The sequence below is a fragment of the Eptesicus fuscus genome, chromosome 4 (genome assembly GCF_027574615.1).
Source record: "Eptesicus fuscus isolate TK198812 chromosome 4, DD_ASM_mEF_20220401, whole genome shotgun sequence".
Classification (NCBI taxonomy): domain Eukaryota; kingdom Metazoa; phylum Chordata; class Mammalia; order Chiroptera; family Vespertilionidae; genus Eptesicus; species Eptesicus fuscus.
Window position 1 is genome coordinate 106,984,855 of NC_072476.1, and position 13,659 is coordinate 106,998,513.

The 13,659-nt window shown below is 39.5% G+C and overlaps 1 protein-coding gene across 2 annotated transcripts in view; it reads right to left on the reverse strand.

Moving 5' to 3' along the window:
• The window catches only part of WDR70 (WD repeat domain 70), a 173,354-nt gene that overhangs the window by 32,366 nt on the left and 127,329 nt on the right, over positions 1 to 13,659 (reverse strand). For both annotated transcript variants that reach the window (XM_008155589.3, XM_054715315.1), the window contains exons 11-13: positions 11,278 to 11,377; positions 8,492 to 8,576; positions 6,337 to 6,475 (exon numbers count right to left, since the gene is read on the reverse strand). In XM_008155589.3, the coding sequence (XP_008153811.1) occupies positions 6,337 to 6,475; positions 8,492 to 8,576; positions 11,278 to 11,377 (324 nt within the window). The remainder of the gene's footprint in view (positions 1 to 6,336; positions 6,476 to 8,491; positions 8,577 to 11,277; positions 11,378 to 13,659) is intronic.

A 13,659-nucleotide genomic window follows, 5' to 3' on the forward strand; every position in this document is an offset into this window, starting at 1 on the left:
CCCTGGTCAACCAGTTGCCTGATTGCTCTTTAATAAAAATCAGATAATGGAAAGTTAGTTAACTCAAAGCCTATTTTTTCCATCCCCGTGTGCTACCCATTAAGAAGGTTTCACTGCATTTTAGGAGGCAGATAAAGGCCAAATACAGTCTTTCTTTCAAGTTTATTTTCAGTTGGCATTTGCGCTACCGATAGTGCAAGTTCCCTCTGTGTAGCAGTCCTTTTGTAACCCTGACTGTGCAAGGGGACCCCTTCACTCATTTCTAGAAACCTTTTCAGGAGGAGCAGCTCTGCCTGGCCTGGGACTGTATCAGGAAGACAGATCATTAGCCTATTCCCAGTACGAACGGAAGAACAGGTGAGCTCCTTACTTCCTCAGAGACAAGCTTTCCCAGGCATAGCTTCATTCATTTGTTTGAAGTCAATTTTCAGGTTAGTTATATCTATATTCAAATGTAAGAACAAAGATACACTCCAAAGCTAATTCTGAGAACTCCTGGAATATCCATTCATTTGAACGGCCTTTCTGTTCTCCTACATTGCACAAATAACGGAAGATGACTGTAGTCTGAATGGTCAGCATGTTCCTTACACTTATAAATCAAGATAAGTAGCTAGTTTCAGGGAGGGTCTATTACTCAGTGGCCCTGTTATACCCATTTACTTTTCCTCTTCAATCTCTTTGGATTTAAAATATCAATATTCTCTCCTAATAAGAACACAAAAACTCTTTATGTGAAATAAAAGTGGTGATATTTTCACTTTATATGGTATGCCATTTTATATGTTAACACACAATTTTCTTCTACATCAAAATTTATTAATTTATATGTCACATCTGGTACTATTCTATGAGTGATGTGATTATATATGATATGTACTTCCTTAATGATCTTTTCTACATTCATCATCAATTTCTTAGACTTAATATGTACTGTTTTTATAACCAGAAAAATGCAATTAAAATATAAAAAGCTAATCTGATAGTCCTCATTGAAATGTATATATGAAGAATTAGATCTTATACGGTGAGAAAAAATAATGCAAACTCAAGTTCTCTTCAGAACTTCACCTAATTAAATAAAGAAGAAAACGTAGTTGATACCTTCATGGACATTTTTTTCAAATGAATCATTTTTTACACAATATGGACCTCACTTTCTCCTCAACATATGTAGTAGGCTATCTCTATAATCAGACATATGGATCTTAAATATAACTTTTCCCTCCTTCTGGTAAATATATAAACTGTGACTTAGTTAACATAATTTAACAATAATTATCTATTTTTCATCCAATGCCCATAATAATATGGAGCATGAATACAGCTTGTAGTTAGTAATTAAGTAAGTAAATAAATAAATCTGATGGAAAAACATCTAGTTCTTCCTATCTTTTGGGGAAAGGCCAGAGTAAACATTAACAACAATATCATTTTATTTCACTTTCCTCCATCTGATGAAGATGAAAATAACTGATAAAGTTGCAGGAAGACAGATCCAGAATATATACTTTCTCTAACTGTAGAGGTAGGGCCATGAAAAAAATTAGTAAGATTTCAAACTGATAGAAGAAGATACCTAATACTTGGCATTCTGAGTGGTTGTTTTAAAGAACACAAGGCCGTTGCCTAATCCAGATTTCATTTCTCATAGGAAGGGGATATTCTGGAAAACAAGTAAAAAGAGGCAACTATCTAATATATCCTTGTTCTTTGCTATCTATTCTCTTCGGTGGTTTAAAAAATGTTCCTCAAGATAACCAAATATTCTTTAGGTAATCACAAATGAATTTTTTTCTTCCTTAAAAGACGTTTACTATTATATTTCTTATGTTGGCACTAGGATTCTCTATCAACTTGGAAATGCTAAAGGCAGAGTAGTTGAAAATAGAGCAAATTCCCCTCCTCTTCCCTTCCCTTCAGCTACATCAGTTGTGTTAAGACACTGTAGCTGTTTTTAAAATAAAGGTTTAGATTTTTTCTTTCTTTTCCTCATTTTGTTCAGTCAATGTTCACTGAAACAGGGGTCCCCACCAAAGTACCTAAGCAAACAAACAAATCAGAAGTCAGGATCAGGTGTGACATTTCTGGCTTTTCTTTTTCACCTTTCTTCTCCTTGCCCAGGGAAATGCCTACCAGCATTTTCAGATTATTGCCAAAAGCAACTGAGATAAAGAGGCCACCATCTTAAATAACACCAGGTCAAAACAACTTTATGTCACTATGCCTGGGTTAAAGTATATAAATGGTAATATGCTCATACAATTGCATAAACTACGTCCCTTGAATTATAGCAGCTAAAAAGGAAATTCTATTAGTCACTCTACAACAAATTAGTTTGATAAAAAAATTACTAAGCTAATAACAGTTTATGATGTTATTTAAAGCATTCCCTAAAAGAACTGGAATTTTGAAAAGGTTGAAAATTTTCCATGTTTCTTCTAAATAATTTTTTTAAATTGATGCATCATCTTCAAATTATATTTTGTTTTGTTTTGTTTTTTAATATATTTTTATTGATTTCAGAGAGGAAGAGAGAGATAGAAACATCGATGTTGAGAGGCAATCATTGACTGGCTGCCTCCTGCAGGTTGGACTGAGCCCACAGCCCAGGCATGTGCCCTTAACCGGAATCGAACCTGGGAGCCTTTGGTCCACCGGCCGACACTCTATCCACTGAGCCAAACCAGCTAGGGCCAAATTATATTTTGTCCATTTTTTCACTCCTATACTTTTATCACAGAACATCTATAATAATGAAAGCATAATATGCTAATTGGACCAGACATCCTTCCAGATGACCTTCCAAACAAAGCCGGGTCTGCGAGGGAAGCCTGGGTCTTGGGTGCCTGCTGGAGGCTGAAGGGAAGCCCAGGTCCCGGGTGCCAAAGGGAAGCCAGAGCCGGCAGCCGGGGGAAGGAAGGCCTACTCTTGCACGAATTTCATGCAACGGGCCTCTAGTAAGGTAATAAAAGCCTTTTACACAATATAAAAAGTCTGTCCTGTCTTCCACAAAAACGACAGTGAGGGTGTAAATTCAAGATTCAAGTTATATTCTGGAATTCATCATAGATAGAGGCTAATCACACCACCAAATCACAAAGAATTAGATATGTGAAGAATATGCATGTGTTTCCTTTAACGGAAACACAACGAAAACATCTAAAAAGAATTACAGCAGAATTATAAAATGTATATAAATAGCATATAGTAAAAAAAATAAATGTTAAACATTTGCCATCTCTTAGTGAAGAGAGCTGAGAATCTCAACATTGAACAGAGGGGGGGAAAATTCAGGGCATATGACAATGCAGATAACAAAATTATAACCAGTTTTTTTCTAAGTTTGTTTCAAAAATAAATATGGGAAGTATAATTGTTATATTTTTAAAAGCTATTTATTGTGAAGATTGTAGGACAGTTATTAGTTATTAGGAAACTAATTATGTAGATTCTAATACCCCCTGACTGAAAACAATGTTTGCCTCCATATACATGTTGAGCTTAGCATTCTAACATACCTAGTAGCTATCTATGTGTTTATTTTGTTTAGAAGAGGGTGCGCAAAGAATACTAGTACAATCAATCACACTTTACTGCAGTAAATGGCTACATCTAGGACAGACCTAAGGCCACCACTGTCTGTGCCTAGCCATCAAGCACACCACTGAAGTGTCCACCCCTTATCCATCCCAAAGAAGGCATTTGTTTATTTTCTTTCATTCCAAGAAGACTTAAAACTTGAGAAAACAGATCAAAGAGGCAGTTTAAAGTCTCTTTAACATACCATTCTACTATATAAACAGAAAACAAAGTTGTCTGATGTTAACAACAAAAAAAAGACAAACAAATCCTAAATCAGTGATTTAAAAGGCCCCTGGGAGGTATATGGTTTGCCCCTGTTTGAAGTTCTCTCTCACCCATCTATTAAAATGGATCTCCAAATCTGCCTGTGGCTTTTCTAAGATAATTCAGTAGATGGTCTAGTTGCTTCTGACCCGGCTCCTTTGTTTGCTTCTCTTCACCTGCTCATCCCTTCAATGCTCTGGCTTCCTAGGGCACACTTTCTCTCTCCTTGGTGCCCTTTCCTTAATCTAACTCATCAGCAAACAACATTTTTTGAAAATATATTTTTATTGATTTCAGAGAGGAAGGGAGGAGAGAGGGATAGAAACATCAATGCACGCCTCACACTGGGGATCGAGCCTGCAACCCGGGCATGTGCCCTGACAGGGAATCAAATCGTGACCTCCTGGTTCATAGGGTCAACACTCAACCACTGAGCCACACCAGCCAGGCTGCAACCAACATTTTAATTATGAATTATAAATGCTTCTCCCAAAACTGTCTCCTTTCTCTGAAGCACCAAACTCATCTACCCATCTACCCAGATGTCATACAGGTACTTCAGGTTCAACCTACCCACAACAGAACTCACTGTCTTTCTTCAAAAACCTGCTTCCTTTCTTTTCTTTTTTTAATTTCTCAGAACACTGATCCAGTCTCCCAAGTTATAAACTTCAGCATTCATATATAAATTAACATTGAATATTACAAATCTAACACTTCAGTAAAAATTAACTGCTTTAAAACGTAGAACTGTTTTAACACCTAGTGCCATTCCTTCGCTTTAAAAAAAACAAAACAAAGCCAAACACAATGTCACCTTCCTGTTACGGTGTCTAAGGTCAGTTTGCTTTTCCATCTCTCGATACTTCTCTCCTGCCTCACTCTCCAAAGACACCTGTGCCCCACAGTATACACTACTCACCTCACTCCCAAATATAGTCATCCTCCCAGGGGTGGAGGGGGATTGGTTCCAGGACCCCTGCCCCCACACCAACATCTGCAGATGCTCAAGTCCCTTGCATAAAATGACATAGTATTTGCACACCCTCCCCTATACGTTAAACCATCTCTAGATTACTTGTAAAATCTAATACAATGTAAATGCTATGTAAATAGTTGTTATACTGAAATGTTTGGGGATCACCTTTCTGCAATTTTTTAGAATATATTCAACCCAGGCTTGGTTGAATCCACAGTTCCAAAACCCCTGGATACGGAGGGCCGACTGTATATCATTCACTCATTCACTGTATATCAGACACTCTTCTAAACACTGAGGATGTCACAGTGAACAAAACTGACAAAGTTTGTGCCCTCCTGGGCTTATACATCCTGGTGGCACGAGACAGACAAAAGCAAACACATATACAATAGATGAGCAACTCGGAGCTACACAGCAGCATGTTCTGTGCACTACCAAAACCCAGCATGCCTTTAAAGGTGTGATCATACTCCTGCACCCCTCAATTTTTCACATTTCCACTTAACTTACAATTTAAAAACACAACACCATGAATAAGACTGAAATGCACAGTCATTGAGAGGCATAACAGAACAGCTCAATTATAATAATTTTATTTCTTGAGATTAAAGTTGATAGAATCAAGAGTGTTTTTCTTTGATTCTACTGTTTTAGTTGGCTCTTGGATGCACCCCAAAAAAGTATTATTAGTGCTGGCACACTTCAAATGATGTCATGAGATTAGATCTATAAAACTTAAGTACTCATCTAGAATCGGTCTCATTGTTATTTCTATATTGTCTAACTGTACCATGGTTTCAAATGTAGGCCTACAATTAAGACTCTAAAGTAATGCTAGAATATTAGAGACAGAAGCTTTTTACTGGTGATTTAAAAACAGTTGTTCAATTGTCTGAATCATTTAAGTGCTTAATATGTCTCAAATGTTTATAAAGAGCTAAAACAACTGGAGAAACCTACATAAGAGCACTGTTGAAGATATAGGATATTACTAAAGAACCTGAGAATCTTCACTATTATTATGTTACTAGAGGCCCGATGCATGAAATTCGTGCAAGAGTAGGCCTTCCTTCCCTCTGCTGCTGGCACCAGCTTCCCTCTGGCACCCGGGACCCGGGCTTCCCTCGCAGCCCCGGCTTCATCCGGAAGGTCATCTGGAAGGTCGTTTGGAAGGATGTCCGGTCTAATTAGTGTATTATGCTTTTATTATTATAGATTATATCATGTTCATTCTCAGGACATGAATGAATGAATGCTGATATTGTAGTGCTCATATTAATCTGTAAAGAAAACTAAAGGTTTTTTTTGAGATGTATAAGTTAAATCTGAAACGCCTTAAACTTCCAAATAACTAAACAGAAACTAAATTCATTGTGATGAAGAAAAAAGAAGCTACCATTGTAAGGGGCCAGGGCTTATGTTCTATTTAAAAAAAAAAAAAAAAAGACAGCTCACAGGCAAATTTCACTTCATTCTCAAGGCTGGGGAAGAGAGAATTTACATACCGCATCCGTGATGTCTATTTCATACACCCTCTGGAAAGTCCTGCGCTCAAAGAAAACGAGTTTGCCGCTGCCACATCCCCTTTGAACAGATGTGCCGGTTACTATGAGTTTATCATCTGGACTGAAACAGCAGTCAGTCCTACAGACAAAAAGAGTGTGTAAGTATAAGCTTATGACTTCACAATAGTGCAGCAATAATGTGTGAATTAAATAAAATATAAGCAAGATCACTAACAAAAGTGACTCTTAAATAGGACTTACAACAAGTCAAGCACTTAAATTAATTCACTCATCACAAGAATCCTCTGAGGTAGCTATTATTATCCCCATTTTACTGATGAGGAAACTGAGGCAGGAGGAGATTAAATAAACCTTGTCCAAGATCACCAAAGTAAGTGGTGTAGGTGGGATTCAAACTTAGGCCGTCTGATTCCAGAATCTGTGCTTTGAACTTTGACACATCAGAATATTTTTAATGTAAAGAGAGTCTGGGAAAAACTCCATGCAGACATCGACGGTATCTGTACGCAGACATGGTATGACTAATGTATAAGCAGTGAGTACTTTGACCAGTTTTGGAGTATTTTTCACCACCACCACCACTCCAATACTTTGAATTTTGTTGAGTCGAGTACCATGAAATGAGGAGCAGTCTGCACAGTTGGAACCTAATTGGTGATATGATTCAACTAGAGGCCTAGTGCACAATATTCATGCACTGGAGGGGGAGGAAATCCCCTCTCAGCCTGGCCTGAGCCCTTTAGCAGTCCGGGAGCCATCAGGGGATGTCCAACTGACGGCTTAGGCCCATCAGTAGGACATCCTTAGCGCTGCCACGGAGACAGGAGAGGCTCCCGCCACCACCACTGCATTCGCCAGCCATCAGCCCAGCTTGTGGCTAAGCGGCACATTCCCTGTGGGAGCACACTGACCACCAGTGGGCAGCTCCTGTGTTGAGAGTCTGCCCCCTGGTGGTCAGTGCGCATCATAGCAGTCAGTCATTCCACCATTTAGTCAATTTGCATATTACCCTTTTATTATATAGGAGAATAGCTCTTGTTATTAGAGGTCTGGCCACTGATTGGGAATAGTCTAAGTCATGATCCAAACAAGTTATGTAGTTAGCATTACTTGTAGCAGGCGTAATAGCTCCAAAAAACCTCATCAGCTATTAATCCATGTTTGTCCATCTGTTTGTCTTAACAGATAAATGCCGTGGGCAACAGACCATGTTAGAGTTAGTGCTGTTGTCACACAGCATCCTGCACCTGATGCTCCCCTTACCTCCGCGTCTCCATGCTGGTCATTTTTTAATACAGACGTGAAATTTTATTTCTACCAAAATTGGAAATTTTGTTTAGGCACCAACTGTAGGGCATGGAGGTCAAATTCCAACTCAGCTGCCTGAGAAAAAAATCTTTAGATGCCTCACTTGTCAACTTAGTAAGATAGAGATAACAGTGATCAGCTACCCACAGCAAGATGGTCTGAACAAATCCAGGTTAATGATGATAAGAAACTGGGCCTGACCAGTGTGGCTCAGTGGTTGAGCATCAACCTATGAACCAGGAAGTCACGGTTCTATTCCTGGCCAGGGTACATGCTTAGGTTGCAGGCTCCAATCCCCAGTTGAGGGCATGCAAGAGGCAACAAATCAATGATTCTCTCTCATCATTGATGTTTCTATCTCTCTCTCCCTCTCCCTTACTCTTTGAAATCAATAAAAATATATGTAAAAAAAGAAAATGGTATCTAATAATGCTTACTAACTATAAAAACTCGCTTTGATGATAAAGCATTCAAATTGTTAAAAGACAACAAAAATGTAGGCCTACCCTGTCATTTATACAATATTAAGAGAACAATCCAATCCCTTAAAATATTTTTGCTATCCCAAGACCTATGCATGCATCCAATATATATACACAAACACTTGGACAAACATCATCACAACTTCAAACAAAGTTTTACAGTCTGAAGAATGTGCAAAATGAAAAGGAAAAATAAAATGCATTTTTCAAAACACCTATCTCAATCACTCTCCAAATCCCTTTTCTAGAAGATCTAAAAGACATATGATATAAATTAACACAGCGGTGAATAATTTCTTTTCTATTCTCTTATGCTTATCAAATATTAAGAATATGCTACTTACATTGGAAACATGGTGGGAAGACCCGAGGCTGAAAAAAGTGGCTTATTAAACTGTCGGATGTCCCATAATTTTAATGTATCATCACCTGATAGACGAATAAGAAGGAAAAAAAAAAGGACAGAGTGAATTGTACAAAAAAGAACTAGTTCCCAGCGTAGAGCTTGCTAAACTTAGTGCACAGCCATCAGAAGGGAGAGAGGGGGGAGGATGGGAGGAAGGAGAGGCCCATAGGCATGTTTTCCGTTTTTAACTGTTTGGGGAGCTTGAAAGTGGTAGTTGCGAGAACGGTAGAAGATATATGATAATGCATTGGCCGTCAGAAATTCCTTTCCAGATGGCTGCAGCATCTGTAGGTAGAAGGAGCCCTGGAGAATCCACTCTAAGGAGTGATTTTAGAGCAGATGGTAGTTCCCTGTGGTAGACTTGAGCATAACCTGACTTCTTAGGAGGATATCAGTTTAACAGCCATCAGGACTGAAAATAGCTCAACTCACATCAGATTCTTTCTCCCTCGAGTGTGTGTGTGAAGCTATCCATTAACATTAATGAGGGAGAGCCATGGGACTCCCTTCCCTCCAGCCCAATGGACCTGTGGCTATCATTCTTCGCTTTGCTGGGGAGTACGACTGCTCCACGCTATTTAAAGTATCATGAATATTCTTCTAAGAATCACTTTTTTATATTTCTATAGGGCTACTAACTAATTCCCGACCATAACAAAAGCCAAAACCCATATAAGTAATGTCTTTGCTGTTCTTTCTCCCCGGTGTCCACAGCTGAGACCTGCCTCAACCCCTCGGGTCCAATACGGAATCAGGATCAGGTGCAAGCGAGGTGAGTGGAGAGTTCAATAAAAATCCCCACTCTCCCCAGCGACCCTTCCTCTGAGACCCAACTTAGGCAGGTGTGCTAATCCTCAACAGGCTGGACTGGGACCCGCTTGCATTGGAAGAACTTTGCAAGACTCACCTTTTTGCTTCAGTCTTTAAAAAAAAGGTTACATATTCTTCCTCATAATTTTCAATCAGTAAGAAAACATCAACCTCCATTAAACAGTTTAGCTAACCTGGCAGGTTCTGGGGCTAGTAGGAGCACTTTACAACAGCCTGGGGACTATGCTGAATAGACTTCCATTTGCCATATTCTAGATGCCCAGGAAGGGAAATGATGGAATACAGCATACATGCTGTGTCGACAACTGCTCGTTACCTAACAGCCACTACAGGATGGAAGGGGTGGTAAGAATTATCACCAAAATGACTGACTGAAATGGAATCCATCCTACACTTCTAAGGGAGTGATTATCAACTAGGTGGAGGCTGGCCTATTTGATGAGAAAGTGAATTGTGCAAAAAAGAATTTTCAGACTATGCTCCCTTCTAATTCATTCCCTCTTTCCTCCCCACTCTGCCTTGGAGATCTAGGTATACCTCTCTAAAAAGGCAAGAGTGAATGTGAGGACTTCATTTAAAAAATCTTACCAAGGATTCAGAAACCCTCGTGGGGTAAGAACCACTGTTTATAAGTAAAGAGTATACACAGTCTTACTTAAGAGTTATCTTAGGACTCAAGTGGCAGTTTAGAATAGATGGACCAAAATACATAATTTATACTAGCACATATCTACCTTTGCCATGTGTACCATAAATAGAAAATACAGGCACATGTATTTTTTTACTTGGTTTGGTTATGTGAGCGATGTCATGGATAAAGCTTCTTTGAAGGAAAGGGACTCTGAATGGAATTCCTGGGGGTAAAAAGACCTGCCTGGTTAAACTGGGGGGGAGCTGTGCAAGTCTCATCGCCTCCTCACTTCCACCGCCCCCACACCAGGCTGTAAACTCTCTCAGGGAAGGAGCCTGTGCATGATGTTCACAGTTTATACCCATCGCCCAGCATAATGCTAGCTCAGAGCAGTCGTTCAATATATAGTAGCTGAGTAAGTGAGTGAATGACTACGTGTAGTGCTGCTAGATTAATCTGGCTCACAGAATAAACACTAACTCCTCGACGTCATATTTTAGGGCATCTGTAGCATGGCTCCAACCTACTTACCCTGCTGTTTCTTTTCTCTCCCCACAAATGGGCCTAGGTCCCGTCATGTCCTATACTTCCCCACAATGCTTTGGTCATAAGCTGCCCTCACTATTCTCTTATTTCTGTCTATCAACACACAGCTTATCCTTGTGAGAAAGATTTAGCAAAAAATTAGAAACAACCTCCATTCAACCACATGAGTGTAGTTGAATATAATCTGACCATGAGGAATTGTGTAACTATTAAAAAATAACATCCAGGTATCCAACCTTTTTTTTTTTTTTTTAACTGAATTGAGTAGGCTTCTTTGAAGAAAAGGGAATCTAAATGGAATTCCTGGGGGTAAAAGGACCTATACTGGTTAAACGGGGGATTAATGGTCAGCAAATAAAGATCTTGAAATACCAGACCCAGAATTATAAAATGGCATAAAAATGTAGAACATCATCTACAAAATTCCATAAGGCAGAGGCAAAGTCATCCTTGGAGGCTCCAAACTCATATGGAATTTGAAGCTAAAATAAAAACTTAGCACAAAGGTACATATTTTCTAAATTTTACTTGAAACCTTTAAATAAAATAATATTGCCAGGATGGGCATGCATTTTAATGAAAACAATCAGCCTGGCAAAGGTGCATTAGCCAAAACTAGCTTTACTAAGTGCCAGAATATTAGTGCAACATTTGTTGGAGTTAAATATGATCATTTTATATATAGAAATACATCAAAAAGAAGGTTTTTAACCTACCTCCACGAGAGGCAAGGACATTACCATCATAGGAAAAAGCCACGCAAGAAGTGTCTGTACCCGGGTCATGAGCCTGTTTGTAGTGGAATTTAGGATGAACCTGTTTGAGAAGAAAGCCAAGTGTTAACATCACACCTGAATTCAGATGAGAACATTTTTGTGGCAAGAATATTTCACTTTAGCCCTGACAGGTTTGCTCAGTGGTTAGAGTGCTGGCCCGGGGGCTGAAGGATCTCAGGTTCAATTCCTGTTCAAGGCACGTACCTTTGTTGCAGGCTTGATCTCTTGCCCCAGTAGGGATGCAAACGGAGGCAACCAGTCTCTCTCACATCAATGTTTCTCTCCCCCCACCCCCCTCTGTTCTCCCTAAAAACATCAATGAAAAAATATCCTCGGGTGAGGATTAAAAATACATATATTTCACATTATCATCCATAAAATGATATATATCCATCTGCATGTAAAATATTAATGTCACCTGATTATGGTTTTCTTTACTCTGGGAAAAAGAATGTTTCAAAAAGCTTGCCACTCAGTTATCATTCAGTAACCAGAACAGGATTTTTAGGCATTAAAAGATATGGGAGGGAAAATGACATCCAATTGCTTTAATAAGAGGCAAAAAAAGACATAAGGTACCCGGCTGGTGTGGGTCAGTGGTTGAGTATCAACCCATGAATCAGGAGGTCACGGTTTGATTCCCGGGTCAGGGCACATACCTGGGTTGTGGGCTCAATCCCCAGTAGGGGGCGTGCACGAGGCAGCCAATCAACGAGTCTCTCTCATTATTGATGTTTCTATCTCTCCCTTTCCCTTCCTCTCTGAAATAAATAACAATATATTTTTTAAAAAGAGAGATAAGATTTAAAAAAAAAAAGAGAGAATAAAGTGTCAGTAGAAGATATTTTCCAGACTGCCTTAGTAAGCTCAGAGCAACTAAAGAAACCACAGCCCCTGGCTTTTCGTTTTATACTTACAAAGTTTATTACATAGTTATTGGGACCATTTCTTATAGTTATCTGAAAGTATATGTAAATAAAAATCACACCTGAACATATTATTTACTAACCCAATATATCACTGTATGCCTAGTAGACAGACACTGCACGTAGATGTAAGGCTTGAACCCTCTTTAAAGTGCCTGCAGGATGATGCTGTTGTCGGTGATGATGATAACGATGATGACAGCTAACTAACTCTTTCACAATGCTTATTATATCCTAGCCACTGTATCCTTTTTTATCTTGCCTATTTAATTCTTACAACCACTCTACACAGCAGGTTCTACCATTATCATTTCCATTTTACTAAAGCACAAAGACTTGAGTACCTTGTCCAAAGTCGCACATCTAGTGAGCGGCACTACATTATGCTCCTCTACTAATATATGTTAATAGTCTTTTTAACTCCAATGTCACTTCTACACAGACTTATAAAAGTAACTCTACTACACTAATATTGCCACTCAGTTATCATTCAGTAACCAGAACAGGATTTTTAGGCATTTAAAAGATATGGGAGGGAAAATGACAGAGACAATAGTGTTGGCTGGTTACTGCTAAGTCACATGGATACCCTGCAGAAGGATAATGAGAAACGAGGGTCAGTAACAGTTAAAGACACAGTGGGAGAAGCCAAGGGCCACTTCAGTTGCTTCCAAAGAACTGCAGTGGGAGAGCAGGCACAGCTGAGCAACAAACAAGAGAGCTCTGGTAGTGGATTTATAGAGCTCCGGAGACATTTACACGCTCAGCCAAGGCAGGTCTGGTATTCTGAGGTCAGGGCTCTCACTGGGAAAACCGGAGACCCTGGAACATAAGGAGAGGATACTTGAACAGATGCCCATAACATGCTGGATCTACAGACCCCCTGCAACACTCACGGCTTCCAGAGGTGGCCCGCTCTTGCCTCGTAAGAGCTAGAACTTCCTTTGCGCTAGAAGATGCTATAACTGTGCCACCCCCACAAGGCAGCAGGCACCTTCTCTTTGGACCTGTCCCACCTCTTCTCCTGGCTGCTAGACCAATAACTAAGCTTGAAACCCAGCTTCATGCAGTTGGGGAAGTGGCTGGGGCTGAAAAGGGAGGAGGATATTACACACCAAAAGAGATGCAAGAATTAGCTAGCAGCTACTGGCAGGAGCCATCCACTAACCTTAAGCTTTCGATTTTGAAGATGCTAACTCAAGGGGGCTTCAATGTAAGACTAGATAAGCAAGATCTACTGATTTAGGGACACATTTTTAGACAAGGACAAACTTGCTGCTAGGATGCTATCAAAGGCCTGAAAAAGTGACACCCAACTGCCCTGGCAGATGACAAGGGGAATAAGAAGACTGGGAGAGGTGGGCATGCTGGAATGGATATATTGTGTCAATCCTGA